The sequence below is a fragment of the Sinocyclocheilus grahami genome, unplaced genomic scaffold (genome assembly GCF_001515645.1).
Source record: "Sinocyclocheilus grahami isolate Dianchi unplaced genomic scaffold, SAMN03320097.WGS_v1.1 scaffold165.1, whole genome shotgun sequence".
Lineage (NCBI taxonomy): Eukaryota > Metazoa > Chordata > Actinopteri > Cypriniformes > Cyprinidae > Sinocyclocheilus > Sinocyclocheilus grahami.
This window is the reverse complement of record NW_015505344.1, coordinates 842,543-860,144: the sequence shown is the minus strand read 5'-3', so window position 1 is coordinate 860,144 and position 17,602 is coordinate 842,543. Positions and strand designations below refer to the sequence as shown.

At 35.8% G+C, this 17,602-nt stretch overlaps 1 protein-coding gene across 4 annotated transcripts in view; it reads right to left on the bottom strand.

Annotated features, from left to right (window-relative positions):
• Positions 1-1,863: 1,863 nt before the first annotated feature.
• The window catches only part of LOC107593138 (sodium-driven chloride bicarbonate exchanger-like), a 43,015-nt gene continuing 27,276 nt past the window's right edge, over positions 1,864-17,602 (bottom strand). For 2 of the 4 annotated variants that reach the window (XM_016282746.1, XM_016282743.1), the window contains exons 6-25: positions 17,315-17,503; positions 16,059-16,147; positions 15,267-15,424; positions 15,058-15,145; positions 14,808-14,954; positions 14,222-14,322; positions 13,944-14,118; positions 13,724-13,857; positions 13,320-13,565; positions 13,095-13,200; positions 10,536-10,697; positions 9,511-9,624; positions 9,241-9,402; positions 8,898-9,149; positions 8,706-8,774; positions 7,853-8,026; positions 6,381-6,503; positions 6,185-6,249; positions 4,860-4,970; positions 1,864-2,401 (exon numbers count right to left, since the gene is read on the bottom strand). In XM_016282746.1, the coding sequence (XP_016138232.1) occupies positions 2,320-2,401; positions 4,860-4,970; positions 6,185-6,249; positions 6,381-6,503; positions 7,853-8,026; positions 8,706-8,774; positions 8,898-9,149; positions 9,241-9,402; positions 9,511-9,624; positions 10,536-10,697; positions 13,095-13,200; positions 13,320-13,565; positions 13,724-13,857; positions 13,944-14,118; positions 14,222-14,322; positions 14,808-14,954; positions 15,058-15,145; positions 15,267-15,424; positions 16,059-16,147; positions 17,315-17,503 (2,747 nt within the window). In that variant the 3' untranslated portion in view covers positions 1,864-2,319. Of the gene's footprint in view, positions 2,402-4,304; positions 4,342-4,859; positions 4,971-6,184; positions 6,250-6,380; positions 6,504-7,852; positions 8,027-8,705; positions 8,775-8,897; positions 9,150-9,240; positions 9,403-9,510; positions 9,625-10,535; positions 10,698-13,094; positions 13,201-13,319; positions 13,566-13,723; positions 13,858-13,943; positions 14,119-14,221; positions 14,323-14,807; positions 14,955-15,057; positions 15,146-15,266; positions 15,425-16,058; positions 16,148-17,314; positions 17,504-17,602 lie in introns of all 4 variants that reach the window. The other 2 variants (XM_016282744.1, XM_016282745.1) reach the window with 2 other exon arrangements.

The window sequence follows — 17,602 nt, the reverse complement described above, 5'->3', positions numbered from 1 at the left end:
GAAGACACAAGAGCGAGCCAGTGACACTGGCCGATGAATCCGGCTCTTTTGTTCTACAGCGTGGAGGTGCAGAGAGGCTTTTGTGATGTTAATCATTCATTGTGAATCTCAGCGCCTGAGTGATGCTGGCTGGACTTTACCCGGCTCTCACACCAGCTCTATGGCTTCTATCCTAAAGACTGTGTCAGGCACCAGGAAGGGAATCAGAGGGAGGCTACAGTACCTGCCTTCAGAGAGACACGGAGCTCCTTTCACACAAAACCTGGAACAATGGATTCAGTGGAATGGAGCCTTGTGCATACAGCCTGCAGTGTAATAGTCCTGTGCTTGTAATGTTTTATTAACGAAACACTATTAGTGTATATTATATTATTCATTATATATATATTTTTTTTGTTCATATATATTTAATATATTAATATTTTATTTTATTATATATATTATTCTCCAAATCGCTTGTCCTCGGTAGGGTTGCGGGGATGCTGGATCACATTACAATTTATTATAATAATTATTTTATTTTATATTATATACATTCTTAATATAAAACTATATAATACATAACAATAAATAATAATATAATAATTATTATAATTATTACATTTATAATCATTAATGCAAACAGCCTGTATTGCAATAGTCAAATGTATATTATATTCATTGTTGCCATTAAATTGATCAATGTATTAAATTAATACATTATTAATAGATGCACAAAAATGGTTTTATTTAATATTATTACCATATTGAACAATGTAATCCATTAGTGTTGCTTTTTTCAACATAAATTTTGGTGCATAGGACAGATAATACAGTGGTAAAGTGATACAGTTTGAATCCTTAATACTTATATGTAAATCTGCAAATACACACAAGCATGCATTAAAATAATAATAATAATACTCATCATCATCCTCATCATTTAATTTTACACCACTACTACTACTACTGATATATTTAATTATAATAGCAATAGCAATAATAATAATAACAATTACACATTTTATTAATATGATGCATATTTGAAAAGACTGAATGTCAATATTTTAAATATATCAAACCATTTCTAAATATGATAAATATCATGCAATTATGTTAAATTACATTTTTTTTTATTTTTATTTACTTACTTTTTGTTGTTGTTGAGGAGCAGCATCAGCGTATGACTGAGCTGGGCTCTTTGCCACATTTTGATGTGAGCTGATGAGCTGCTAGCATCTTTCTTGACGACATTGCCCTTGGGAGCCAGATCATCTCCTTGGAAACTCTCGGTGACGGGACGCCATCTGTGCTCCTGCCATAACATGCACACTTATCACACATGCATTACTCGTTCAATCAAATGAAGAATAGTGCTGAGCGTTTATCTTGCTTTCATGATGGTGTCATTTCTTCTTGTTATTTCTTTCTTTATTTTCCCAAACAGTCACTTAGAATTCTTTCAACATCCCTGCTAAATGTGTTCTGCACTTCACAGCGTCACTCTATTATAAAATAAAATAATTATCCAAAGGCAAAACACAAAACAAGTGAAACTGATTTCTCTGATCTTTTATTGTTCAGGTTCGATCGCGCCTGAATGCTTCAGCGTCTTTAAACAGTATAAGTTCGATACATGCCCTTGCAGCAATAGGCAACAACAACAACAATCATGATGAATAATCCTATTTCTACAGAACATATACATGAGGAACGGCTTTTTGGAGTAAATTACAAACAGCTGGACTTCAGGATAGATCCCTTATACACATGGACATTTGAATAACTCGTTAATCATGTGTTAAACTTACATGACACTTTAGGGACTGATGAAATAGTCCTATTGACTCAATAGTAAATATAAACCATTGCAAAAACACTTTAGCATCGTCAGAAAGTGCTTCTAGCTATTATGATATTTTAACTATGCCAGCAAATTAATATTTATCATTTATGCATAATAAAAAAAGAAAGGATTTTATATAATAAACATATTCAGACTAGGAATTTCAATAGGATCTACTTTAAAAAATATATAAAACATACAAAAAACACTCTACCCAGTTGAAAACAAAAGTAACCTTACATTTTTTAAAGTTCTATAGGTGAAACTACAATTTGACTGGAAAAACACAACCCAACAATCCACCTTGTGGGCGGCAAATTCAAACACATATTCAAATGTTCGAAACAAACATCTCCATACACACACACACACATAAAAAACATGTAAATATAACAAGGTGCCTTAGCACAGACTGGCACACACAGACCTACAGAACAGAAGCATTTAGTGGTGCTTGCAGTGTGGCACGATACAGTGTTTCGAAATACGTGAACTCACAAACTCGTCTCTCTATCCAAATCTGCCTCCTCCTCTTCATCACCTCTTTTATGTTCAATGGCAACTTCAACTGCTGAGCTGCAGAATAACAGAAAGACTCACATCATCATGGAGAAAGACACTTTGGTAGTCAAAAAGCTGATGAGAAACTGTGAGCGACTAGAGTGTGCTGTTAAAACAAAAGAATACAAGCTGTTTTGTGTGAGCTCATTATTTACGATCAAAAGATTGATTTATTAGTGCTTTCGGGTGATTAAAATATTTAATTGATTACTGAAATGAATAACTAAATAATTCATATTCAAATTATTTAATTATTAAATATTTAAACATTTAAATATGTATCATATTTAAACAATTTAAATATGAATTAATGTTGAACATTTATTTCACAAGGAACCTGTTAATGCATTTGTTACTTTTTTTTGGAAAAAAATAAATAAATGTGTAATTATTGTGTTGCTGGCTCTCATAGCGGAACATATATGCATATGTAGAATCATTCTAGACTTAAATTTCACCCTCTGTTAAACAGACCATACGAGTCTGATTAATAAAAAAAATAATGTACTTGACCCTATAACACTTGCACTCTCTGCTCCATTTTTATTTAACTACTTGTTTTCTTCTTATTTTAAAAAAATTGACCCTCTAACACTAGCATTCTCTATTCATTTTTCTCTTTATTTTTGATTAAAAAATTATAATAAAAACATGTACTGACTAACCGAGACTTGTCACAGCACTTACATATTATTGCTCTTTTGTTGGTTTTGATTGCTAGTTCAAATCAGCTCTGAATATTCCGATTCACACAACAAAATGAAATGGTTATGTCAAACTAAATAAAAGCATTATCAGTGTTAAGACAAAAAAAGAAACAGCATGAAGTACATTTAATTAATTGCATGTGTTAACTTTGACAGCCCAATTTTACATGACTACCTGACCTCAGTGAGTTGAAGGAATAGTTCACCCAAAACTGAAATCTAATCAACACCTTAGGCCATCCAAGATGAATATGAATTTGTTTCCTCATCAGAACAGATTTGGAGAAATGTAGCATTACATCACTTGCTCACCAAAGGATCCTCTGTAGTGAATGGGTGCCGTCAGAATGAGAGTCCAAACCGCTGCTAAAAACATCACAATAATCCACACCACTCCAGTCCATCAGCATCTTGTGAAGTAAAAAGCTGTTTGTAAGAAACAAATCCATCAAGGTTTAAATAACCTTTAAATCATCATTTCTGGCCAAAATACAAGTCCATAATCCCTACCTCCATCACCTCCAGTGATAAATCCCAACTTGTCCTCTCACATCAAAGTACACCAACATGAACCGTTTTTGCTTGTAAGGTGTGCTTGATGTGTATATATTTCTCTCCTGATAGATGACTCATATTTTTGCTGGAACCAACAAATTATTTGTGGATTATTGTGATGTTTTTATCAGCTGTTTGGACTCTCATTCTGACGGCACCCATTCACTGCAGAGGATCCATTGGTGAGCAAGTGATGTAATGCTACTGTACATTTCTCTAAATGTTCAGATGAAGAAACATCTTGGATGGCCAGAGAGTGAGCACATTTTAAGCACATTTTCATTTTTGGGCGAACTACTCCATTAAAATTGCGCATGCGCTAAACCTCGACCTTTGACCTATCCAAAAAAATCATGCTTTTCCATGCATTTAACATTCTCAACAAATACACACAAACATGCACACAAAGCCTAAAATGCTCTGGAACAAAGAGCTTGAGTATCACAATGATACCAGTGTTTTTAGTAAGATGCCCTTTGTAGTGCCTGGAAATGTTTCATTTTTGTGAAAGACGCAACGTTTTTTTTTTTTGAAAAGGAAAAAAGGTTTGAACATGTAGGAAACATGAACCATAGCACCAAAAGATGGAGGCCAGACACCCACAGCACTAGTGTATATACAGTGATTGTGCACAGACGGGTTGGGTTGCGTCTTACCTTTGGAAATCAGCATCTGAGACATTAGGAGAGGGAGCTTATGAGTGACAGGGATGAAAAATTCAGTCATAATATGAGCCTGATAGTCACACTTCCATTTTAAAGAGAACAGCATGTTTGAGGAGTTCACTAATGGAATTACTTCATAATGTAGTGCAGATCCTGAAGGATGCCAACTGGATTAAAGATGAATCCACTTTATTATCTAGGAATATCACTTTATCCACTAAGATTCTTATTTAATTCTACTGGGAGCTTTTGGAAATTGGGATAAAAACATTTTAGCAATCCTATATATTCGTTAGCATTTTTTAAATAAAGCTGAAGGGGCTCAGATATGACCAAACTCTGATCTGAGAATGAAAATGTAGGCTTCTGGATCTTTTTAATCCAGATGTTAATGTTCCATAGGAGGAGTAAAACTGAACATGTCCCACTGTAACATAAAATACTGTGTATTTTTATTGTCCCAATGCATTGTTTGCAGGCGTGTGGTGAGATTAAAGTGATATGTTTGAATATTGTCATGTGTGCGAGAGAATATTCCATCCAAACCTTTTGGAGCTTTGATCTTTGTTGGTGCTGTCAGTGTTGAGGCCTTTCCAGATATTTCCAAAAGATGACTTTGTCATTTCATCTGAAATGTTGACTGTGGATGGATCGTCCCTTGATAAACACAAACACATTTTTATGCATTTTTAAGCTCAGACTATTGCTGTTATATCATCTATTTTTGAACATTTATGATCTAAACTATCTAAACATTTTTACAGAAATTAAAGACTGCAAGCTGTACAGCTCTATATGAAATATGAGAAATGAAATGACATTATATTACTATTACACTAAAAATGTTTCATAAAAAATAAATACACTACTGTTCGAAAGTTGGGTTAAGTATGAAAAAAATATTACAAAACAGTAATGTTTTGGGAAAAAATGACAATTTAAATTAACGTTTTTTATTGTAATGTATTTTAAAATGATTTATTCCTGTAATGGCAAAGCGGAATTTTCTGAATTTTTCTCTAGTGTCACATGATCCTTGAGTAATCATTCAAATATGCTGATTTGCTGCATATTGATGTCCATTTGATGTCCAGTTGTGATACTTAGTATCTGTCATGGTTGCTACTGTGAGGAACGAAGGAGCGCGTAGACGACGGAGAGTATCAAGGGGAACAATCTTTATTTTACTCACAGGAAGGAACACACACGTAGCACGGGGATTGACGTTAGACACCAGACAAAGGAACCAAGGAACATAACACTCTTTAAATACATGACTAGACGAGGGACTCAACGAGGAACACCTGAAATCAATAAACACAATCAACATGGGAGAAACTGGGTCATGGGGAGCACATGGGGAGCAAAACACAAGACACGGAACACAGGGGCAGTCCAAGGGCGTGACAGTATCTTTGTGGAAACTGCGATTTTTTTTCCAGAATTTTTTGATTAATAAAAAGTTTGAGAGAACAGCAATTATTTGCATCTGTTTTATCAGCATTTATTTTAGCTTTTGTTACATTATAAATATTTTTATTGTAACTTTTGAACAATTTGCTGAAAAAAAGCATTAATTTCTTTTAAAACTAAATCTTACTGACCCAAATCTTTGAACGGTAGTGTATGTTTTCTTAAAATAATAATAATAATAAAATAAATACACACATACATAAGTAAATAAATAAATAAAGTGTGCTTTGTATAATATCTACATTAATTGGTCAAATTAATTATTCAATAAAATATTTATTTAAAATCACTGAATCAATATAAATACTCTAACAAAGTTAGATTTAAGGCTTAGATTAGATAACAACAGCAGGTTGCCCATTTTACAGTGTACAAACACTGATTTTTTTTCTACTTACTTAAAATGCCCCTCTAAGGGCACTTGTACAATTCCTTCATCCTCCATCAAGACACACTGATTCTCCTGAAAGTGAGAATAAAACATGTTGGTGACCTGTCCTTTTAAAACATTGTCTGCAGTGATTGGTCATTGCCGGCCAATAGCGTTGTTGCAGGCCACGACCAATAGCAGTGTGTGATGGGGGGTGGTGGTACCTCTTGCTGTGCATCTTCCATTTTTTTCTTCTTGCTCTCGGGCATGAGGTCATCAAGCCAGCTGAGATCTCGCTTAGAGAAGACAAAATCCAACAGCTTACGGATGAACACAAGGGCTAAGACCTGCAAGAAAACACGCAGACATCATATGAGATACACACATATATTGCATACACACTCAAATATATATATATGCACACACTCGCCGGCCACTTTATTAGGTACACCTGTTCAATTGCTTGGTAACACAAATTGCTAATCAGCCAGTCATATGGCAGGAACTCAATGCATTTAGGCATCTAGATGTGGTGAAGACGACTTGCTGAAGTTCAAACCGAGCATCAGAATGGGGAAGAAAGGGGATTTAAGTGACTTTGAACGTGGAATGGTTGTTGGTGCCAGACAGGCTGGTCTGAGTATTTCAAAAACTGCTGAGCTACTAGGATTTTCACGCACAACCATCTCTAGGGTTTACAGAGAATTGTCAGAAAAAGAGAAAATATCCAGTGAGCGGCAGTTGTGTGGACGAAAATGCCTTGTTGATGTCAGAAGTCAGAGGAGAATAAGCAGACTGGTTAGAGATGATAGAAAGGCAACAGTAACTAAAATAACCACTCGTTACAACCAAGGTATGCAGAATACCATCTCTGAACGCACAACACGTCGAACCCTGAAGCAGATGGGCTACAGCAGCAGAAGAGCACACCGGGTGCCGCTCCTGTCAGCTAAGAACAGGAAACGGAGGCTACAATTCGCACAGGCTCACCAAAATCGGACAACAGAAGAATGGAAAAACGTTGCCTGGTCTGATGAGTCTCGATTTCTGCTGCGACATTCAGATGGTAGGGTCAGAATTTGGCGTAAAGAACATGAAAGCATGTATCCATCCTGACTTGTCTCAACGGTTCAGGCTGGTGGTGGTGGTGTAATGGTGTGGGGGATATTTTCTTGGCACACTTTGGGCCCCTTAGTACCAATTGAGCATCCTTTAAACGCCACAGCCTACCTGAGTATTGTTGCTGACCATGTCCATCCCTTTATGACTACAGTGTACCCATCTTCTGATGGCTACTTCCAGCAGGATAATGCACCATGTCACAAAGCTCAAATCATCTCAGACTGGTTTCTTGAACATGACAATGAGTTCACTTTACTCAAATGGCCTCCACAGTCACCAGATCTCAATCCAATAGAGCACCTTTGGGATGTGGTGGAACGGGAGATTCGCATCATGGATGTGCAGCCGACAAATCTGCAGCAACTGCATGATGCTATCACATGTCAATATGGACCAAAATCTCTGAGGAATGTTTCCAACACCTTGTTGAATCTATGCCACGAAGAATTAAGGCACTTCTGAAGGCAAAAAGGGGTCCAACCCGGTACTAGCAAGGTGTACCTAATAAAGTGGCCAGTGAGTGTATACACACACACACACACAGTATCTATATAAACATAAACACACATCTTACCATCATAGGAAAAACTATGGCAGCTCTGGAAGTTTTGATGACCCAGAGAAGCACCAAGCAGGTGAGCTGGATAATGGTGAACAGGTGAACCTTTCTCAACGGGACGTGTCTCAGGTAGATAAAATCAGGCTGGTGTTTCGCTGGCATCCCAAACAACTTCAGACGATCAAAGAACTGAACGGCAAACACAACACTGTCAAATTTGTCAATTCAGTGTTGTTAACAAAAAAAGGAAAGCTAAAACTATTAAAGAATGTTTATTTATTTATTTATATATATATATATATATACACATACACACACACAAACACATTATTAGTTTAATCTAATATTCATATAATATATGAATATTAGATTTGTACAAAAAACTTAAAGCAATGAACATTAGAAATGTTTACTTGGCAGCTAACTGAAATAAATTAAGATGAAGTTGGGGTACTAAAAATAATTAAAGCAAAAGCCTAACAATAAAATATTATAAATTATTATATTATATTATTAGATAAATTATTATAGATTATGAAATATTTAAATTATTAAACCATTAAATTAAATAAAATTATACAGCTAAATGGAAATATTTAAATTAAATAAATTATTATATTATATTATGATATAAATTATTATTATAAATTATTAAAATATTTCAATAAAATATATCAAACATTACAAAAGCACATAATATTACTTAAACTCAAATGAAAACTGAGAATATAAAAAATAAAAGCTAATACAAAATATTAATAAATGCTATAATAGTATATAAACAATACTAAAATAACATAAGCCACTCCTACAAACATCTGAATAAACAACTATCAAGCACAATATATGAATTCAGCAATTGCAGTACCTGTATGCCCCTGAGAGACGACGCTCCCATATAGAGGAAAACGCCATATAACACAGGCATTGGTATAAGCTGAGGACAAAAACATAAAATAATAGCCATTAAACATGATGAAAGATCTCAAAAGTTTAATGCAAGCATCATGTGTTGATCAAACTTGTTAGCCTGACTCAATCTGAGCCAAAGGTCACTGACCTTCAGTATGGAGGTCATAAACACTGAGCTGCCCATGAGGACGAATATCATGAGGCCGGTGAAGCGCTGCTCTCTGATGCCCAAAAACTTGGGCTGTTCTCCAGGCGCAGAGCATTCGGACTCCAGCTTCAGGCTGTTCACGTGGGAGATTGACAGCACCGTCGCGGCCACGAACCATGGCAGGCCCATCAAAGAGCAAACACCCAGCATCACACCCACCACAAACAGGTCCAGATGATACCCACAGCCTTTCTGTGGAGACACACGGACACAACAAAGGACATCAAGTCTACAAGAATATCTGCTTACCAAATGAAGCATACTGAGTAGGACTTAGCAATACCTTCAGCTTGTGTTCCTTCCGGTTAATAATAACGGCAGTGATTTGTTGGTCCATGAAGATGAGGATGGTACACAGCAGAGCTGGGATGAAGGTCACAATAGTGGTCCACCATGGGTTTGGTCCTAATGGGCTGATGAGCCAGCCACGGTCATCTCTGGTTGGCTGTGAGAGATCATCTGATTAATTAAGTATTCATATGCAGAGGATAGATTTATGCAGAAATGTACAAATGAAAAGGACACATTACTTAAAAACCTCTCAACGACTCACTTTAAACTCATTAGGAACCTGCAGTTTGGGGGACGGGATCCCCAGAGCGTAGTCGATCAGAACCATAGTCAAGATGGTGATGAAAACAGCAAAATCACTGATAATGGCCCTCACCTGTTTAAAAACACACAAAATTAGAGTAAGTGCTAGAAAATGAACATAAATCTGTGAGCCTTAAAAATGTGAATGGCCGGTTGACTACTGGCCAGGTATAATGGGTCTAAATAAATTGATTATATTATATTATATTTATTATATTATATTAATTAACATTTTTTATAAATATATAACTATATATTTATATACTATTTATATATAGATATATAAAATAAATATACATATACATTATATTATTAAAGATAATTATTTGTATCTTAATATAATAAAATTAAGTTTATTATATTAAAACAATAATAGTGATGATAATAATTATTATTATTTTAATAATAATATTTTAATTATATAATATAATACATATTTTAAATACATTGTTATTTTTTATTTATGAAAATAAAGTTAATTAATTTAAAAAGAGACTTTGTTCAGACAAAACTTTCATTTGAATCAAGTAATATTAAGTTAAAGAAATTAAAGAAAACAATAATTGCTATCAATATTATTCATAATAATAATAATAATAATATCTAAATATATTTTAATACATATCTAAGATATAAAATGAATATGCAATTACATTGTAATATTAAATATAATAATCATATCATCATAATAATTATTTTTTATATTTAATAATATTATATATTTAATTGTATTATACTAAAAATATTATTATTATTATTATTCAATATGCAACATAATATAATAATCTGTTTTCATCTCAAAATAATATATATTTTTTTTAAGTTAACTTTGACAGCCCTACAAAAAAACTTTTTTCAGTTACAATTTTTGCAGATTCCCTAGTCCACTCTTAAAACCTCTTTGAGAGCCTACATAAACACACACACATATACTTTCACAGTTGTCTGTACTAATCTATACTGAACCACGCACAAGCTTCTTGCCTTGGTTGGAAAGTAACGACTAGTTTTGAACTCTTTAAGGAAGGAGGACATGGCAACCGTGGAGAAGAAGAGAATGACAGACCAGAAGAGGACGTCAGGGATGTATGGACCGTGATGACCACAGGCTCTGCCCACAAACTCACCCCTGTTCTCCACACAGCCCTGAGATGAAACACAACACACAGTAATCACATCTGCTTCTGATGAAGAACACAGATAAACACAAACTCCAGAAAAAAAAGAGGATGAAATCATATACGGTCGTGTGTAACTGTGGAAATATCACAAGAATTAGTTTATAGTGGATTAGATTGTGTGTTGTATATTTGTGTGTGTGCAGGAGCTTAAACATAAAGCGGAGGGAGGGGAACTGGGGTGAATGAGCAGAGGATTTGCTTTTATTAAAGTACGAGTCACTGAAATGTATTAACCCATATCTGAGCCACAGAAATGAGAGGGGCGTCTGTGGGAATGTTCGGGATGATATACTGGTTTTACCAGAAAGTAGTATGCAGTACCGTAAACTGTATGCAAATTTTCTGTATGTACCGGTGATCTATTATTTGTAAAAATATATATATATATAAAAAAAAAAGTGCAGTATACAAACCAGCTGAGTTTGTGTGGAACATACAATCCCACAATGCAATGTGCTTAATGATTAACGCATTTAACGTCCCCACCCCGCTCTGTACGACATTACATGCAATTGCTAACAAACATGATGCAGGACGACAACGGACTGTGTGATGTAGCCTCAGAGAATGCATTTATATGTCCATAAAATTCAAGAAATGAAAGAAAAAAATGCCCCTGTGTGGGTTTTCGTCTGACATTTATATCACATGATGAAGCGATATCACACGAACAAGAGAGCTGTTTATTTCCTGAATATCTGAACAAATTCATATGTGATATTGATTTTATACAACAGTACAATTAACAAGTTAATATTGTAACATTTTTGACATAGTATTGTCTGTTTTCACTAAATTTGGCCAATAAAACAGTTCCAAAACAAAGTTTTGTTGCTGAATAAATCCACATTTTCGAATAAATAGAGTGAGCCAATGATTCAGTGACTCCTTCATAAAGATCAAGGCACTAGCTTCGTTTTTGAATGAATCAACCATTTGAGCGATTCAGTTGAATGAATGACTCACACATTAAGACAGTGACTTGCTGCCACCTACTGGTGGCTTTAGTTTCATATTTAGAGTATGTTATGACCACAATGCAGCCATATGTGTAATAAAATCTATGTTGAATCAAAATATTTCTTCCTAAAGCTACTTTTTTGAAATATCTTTTCGATGCTTTTCTCATTTAGCACAATAATGACTATATATTTGGGGGTTAATTTCACAGCACAAATGAATGTGCCCTCATAAATAGTGCATCACTTTTTGTGCAAACTATTAATTAGATTAATTAATAGGCACATCATGTAATTAGATTAACATTTTTGGTAACACTTAAAGCAATAAGCCCCAATAAGCTGTGGTTTACAGTGAATTTATAACAGCTAAGAGGTTTTTTTTTCTGTTATAAATTTACTGTAAACCACGGCTTCACAGGGCTTACTGCTTTTATAAAACGGTTATTCCATATACGTAGTAAGGTTTCGCAGGTAAAACAGAGTAAATAAAGTGTAATGATATAAACAAAAAACAGTATTCTTCCACCAAACAATGTAGTTCCTCAGAAACAATTGTGGTTCCAACAAAGTGGTTGCCGAGCAACACACAGAAGTAAACAAAGGTGTATGTTTGTAGTGTAATTTACAACAGCTTCGAACGCGGCTCAACCAATCAGAATCAAGGACCGGAAATATCCATTTTATAAGTAGTTTTAATGTATTAATTATCCCTTGTAATGCACCTTATATTAAAATGCATTGTACAATCTCATTAATAATTGTAACCACAGTTAATGCATTATAACACTTATCAATTAATTGTTACACTATGCATTTTAAATTCAATTTATAACAAGATGTAATGTATTACAACACACATTATGAATAATTATAATGCATTATACCCTTTATTAACCCTTTATAATGCATTATAGATAAAGGCATTAAGTAAAGTGTTACCTAAAGTTTAATTGCTTGAGAGCCCTAGATATTTATCATTGCATAATGCACACTTGTTTCTCATACTGTTTATCAAATCAGAATTTAGCATTGTAGTATTGCATTTAGAATGAGGTGTGTTCAAGTCATATCAGAAAGATCGTATTTATAAGTTAAACGCACATGCCACCACAAAGTCATAATTATGAGTGGGAAGCAATGGCAGACACAATAGGAGCAGAGTCTTTATTGACTGTAAATTTGTTGGAATTAACTTTTTTTCCTTTACAATAAAACTAGCTAAGCCACATGTATAATTTCTTAAAGACGAGTTTAAAAAAATCGAAATGATACATTTTTTGTCGAAATTGTACGTCGCCATCTTAACCAAAGTAGCTTAAATGCACCTGACATTTACGAATTCCCAACTCATAAATACAAACTTCCTAGGAGGATTTTAATGCACCAATAGTCGCACTCACCTTAACATTCAGGCCTAACCAGTCAATATCAGATGCAGTGATGTTTTTTTCCTGCCAGTAATTCAGTGTGGCATTGCTGGGCTCTTCAGGCACTGTGCACACACACCTGCAAAATACACATAAATAAATACATCACAATATTTAACGCTGAAAACTTTATCAACATGTAAAACTGAATTTATAGAAGTGACCTTGAGGAAGATGTGTTTGTGTGTCAGTACTCACGAGTACTGAGTGAGCTGGTTGAGGTCATTGTGCATGTTGAAAGGGTACGTCTCTCCCAGATGAATGAGTTTCTCCAGAGCCTCGTAGATGAAAATGATGCAGATGAGGGAAGCGAAGGCTTCCTCTGTGAATCGTGTGATGTAACACACCAGTGAGCTGGCGTCTGTGGCAACCAGCACAAGACACATAAAGGCCGTCCACAGACCAATACACACGCGTAAGGAGAGGTAGGACAAATCATACTCTCTGAGGAGAAAAACAGAGATAAAAATGAGCCTTTATTTCATGGTAAAATTATGAAGGACACCTTGGGGGTGAATTCACTAAATAGTGTAGCACTAGTGAATTCCCCTGAACTGACTGAAAGAAATCAAAATGCTTAATGCAAATTAAAGGAGTCTCACTTGCAGAATTTGTAGAGGATTTTCTCAAAGACCAAGACAGGTCCCGTGCTGCCCAAGATAGTGAGGGGCTGCCCAGCAAACAAAGAATATGCTATACCCGTCATAGAGGCTCCAAACAGAGACTCTATTGCACTCTAAGAGAGAAATGGGAAGAACAAATCATCAGTCACATCATAATCAACCCATCAGTTTTAATATTCGTTTTTGCACGTGTCCTTACTATGCGTCCTTCTGTAGCTTCTCCCAGCAGACCTCCGAAGGTGATAACAGGAGACATGCAGGCGCAGTACAGGAAAAGGAAGGAGGCGAGACACTGCAAACTGATTGCATCTGTGTAATCTGTCAGGTACTGAGGAGCCTTACGCTTGATGTCCAGAAAAAAACCGCCAAAAAACCTGACAATCCAAACAAAAGAACACCTCTGAGATCCAGTTCCGTGATATACAGAATTCATGAACACTAAAATATATGCACAGTACATATTTGCAGATTACTCACTTCCCTGTGCGCTGTAGCTCTGGTCCTCCATGGCCTCCGTGCTCCTCGGCCTCCCCCAGATCAGCCCCTCCATTGGCCAGAGGAGGAATCTTCCGTTTCTCCTGCAAGATGGAGACACAGAACCAACATTACTACTGATCTCAGACCGGAGAGAAAAATATGTCTATTCCAGTTAGTGATGCACTAAAGTGAATGAATATGTAATATAGCTCATATATTTAGCAAAATGTTCCTCTCTAGTGTTAATTTTTCTAGCTAAGTTTATGGACAATGAATAGCTTTCCTGAGGTAAATGTAACATTATGTGACATTGTTTACAAGCTGTTTTATTGACATCTTTCCATTGTTATAAGACTGATTGAGTGATTACATGAGACATTATATATTTTAGTAAGTTGTACTATTTCTTTCAACATAACTTCTAATGTTCATTCATGATTATACTGTGCTATAATAACTAGTAGTGAAGCCATCGGAAACCGAAAAATACTTTTTGGTTGAATATTTTTGGTTGCTGACATTTCTGTGCATCACTTATTCCAGCATCTGTGATGAATCATTGCATGGAGTTTGAGATCTCAGTCACCTGTGAGGGCACGTTTTTGGGCGGCTCTATTCTGATGGTAGGATCCCACTCGCCTGGGGGCAGCACAGTCACCTGATCCAAAAACTCATCGATTCCTGCCACAAGGTCAGAACGATCCTTTGCTTTATAAGCTACATCATGGAACACCTGGAGAAAAGACCATCAGGTGAAATTAGCATACATAACAGCCTGCTGCCTATAGTATATCATCATATATAGAAATAAACACAGTGTTGTCCATAGTACTGACCTCGTCTGTCATGAGCGTGGCAATTGAGCGGCCAATCTCATGGTACTGAGGCCCTTTCCCCATTGGCCCCAGCAGAATAAAGAGAAACCTGGACAATGACATAGGACTTAGTAGTGAACTCTGAGGCACACCGCTCGATAAAATGAACTTGACCAACCGAGACATTAATATGTTTCATGTTTTTTGTGCTCAGATCTCTCTGCTCTTACCTGGTGGTGATGGGGACCTCTGCCAGGCCATTGAGCAGCACAGCGGGGGACAGACGGATGAAGGCCACCACAGGTTTCTCTAGAAACTCCAGTTCACCAACCAAGATGTTGGATGCCTCAGCTCCGGGTGGAATCTTCTTCATGAAGTGGAGGTCTATCTGTAGACACAAAAACATGCTTCCTCAGCAACACAACTTTTTTTAGCATGCTTATAATGCACAGTGTTGTCCCTAAATCTACCTGAATCATTTCATGTTTTATTTATCATTATTTAAATACTTTTATTTAATTAAAGGAGTCTCTTATGTTCACAAAGGCAGCATTTATTTGCTCAAAAATACAGTAAAAACAGTAATATTGTGAAATATTACTTATTTAAAATAGTTATTTAAAATAACTGTTTTCTATTTTAATGTATTTTAACATTAAATTTATTCCTTTGTTAGCAAAGTTGATTTTTCAGAAGCCATTACTCAAATGGCTCCTTCAGAAATTATTCTAATATGCTGATTTGATGCTCAAGAAACATTTCTTATTGTTATCAATGTTGAAATCAGTCATGCTTCTTAAATTCTGTATTTAAATCATGATGCAGTTTTTAGGGGTTTTTGATTAATAGAAAGTTTAAAAGAACAGAATTTATTTGAAATATAACTCTTTTGTAACATAAAATTCTTTACTTTGCTGAATAAAAGTATTAATTTCTTTAAAAAAAATTTTTGAACAGTAGTGTATATTTGTATATTTAAGTTCCAGAATAAGATTTATTACTGTCTGGAAGGTGATTCTTACTTTGCTGAAGTCAACAGCACTGTTCTCACGACTGCCATCCGCACGTCCTTCTGTAGTGGTGGGCTGAGCCTGAGGAGACACCATCTGACCTGGAAGCAGTGCAGCAATCATAAAAAACAGAGGAAATAAATAAGAGACCATCATACAACTGATTCGATTGTTTTAAAGAAAGACAGTGATGTCACGGTCATGGAGATTAAGACCTACTGTAGGTACACTTACCTGGTTAAAAATTGTTGAAAGGAACATGTTAAGGAGGCCGATTACAAACATCTTAACCTGGTCTAAATCTAATTCAAATGTAAAAACTAAATCAGAAGCAGAAACAATTAGATGAGGTTGGATTTGTAAAAGTCTACTACAAATCCCAGTACTACTTCCTAGGTGGTTAAACGCAAAGCTAAGTGGTTAAATGCTACACTAACGCTATGTTTATTGTTGGTTAGAGCATTGATATGGAATACCTAAATAACTCTGTATAAACAGTTGGTAATTACCATGATACATTTGCAAGTCCACCATATTGGAAAGGCCAAGATAATACATATGCAAATGAACTGACATGGTATCATTCAACTGTGATATCTAGATATTCCATATCTATACATTAAGGTACAGTCACATTTAGCGCTCTTCGTGAAATTTTGTGAGCAAAATCCAGTCAAACATGCTCAGGAATTTCTTGTGAGGGAAAAAAATTGATGTTCCATCCGATTTAAGTTGGGTCACACAAATTTGCAGCATTGACCAACAGAAAGCTGTTTGGTTTGACGGTAACTTCTACACTATTAACAATGGACCTTTTTTGCTCTCGAAATTTCGCTAATGTGACTGCACCTTCAGAGTACAGGCGAATCTATGATCATATTGCCTGATGTTGTCTCTTCTTCAGGGTCGAGGGTGGGGATAACGTGGTAGCCGTAAGGCGGGCTTAGTCGTTTGCTGAAGGGGATGCAGGGTTTTTTGGGCCGGATGAGGGGGTTGTCTGGGGCAGGAAGGGCAGAAAGGGATGGATGGGGTTTATGGGGAGCTGACAGACACTTGGGACAGCGGAGGGACCAGGCTGGACATAAGAGCACCTGTCTGTTTCTCACACTGTGGCTGAACCTAGACCAGAGAGAGGAGAAGGAACTGGGGGGCGATTGGGTCGTGATGATAACTGGGACACACAGACAGACACACCAATAAAAAGGATGATAAGACAGATGCATGGCAAAAGCAGAAGAATGCATTTGCTGGAGTGTGTGGAGCAGTACCATTCTTATCCATGGAGTGCGGTTCGGATTGCTTCCTGCCGATATCTGCGAAAGAGCGTACGATTGGGATCCGGTTAGCCAGTTTCTTCTGGTTCTGATGGTGGTGCTGTTTAAGGAGAGCATTTCGGATCTTCTTCCTCACCTCCTCTCCCAAAGAAACTGACATCTCGTGCTGGTCCAAAACCAAATCTAAGAATTTAAAAACAATGAATAAAGCAAATTATAAATGATATACACTACCTTTTTTTTTTTTTTGGAAAAAATAAAAAGCCGGGCAATATTATTTTT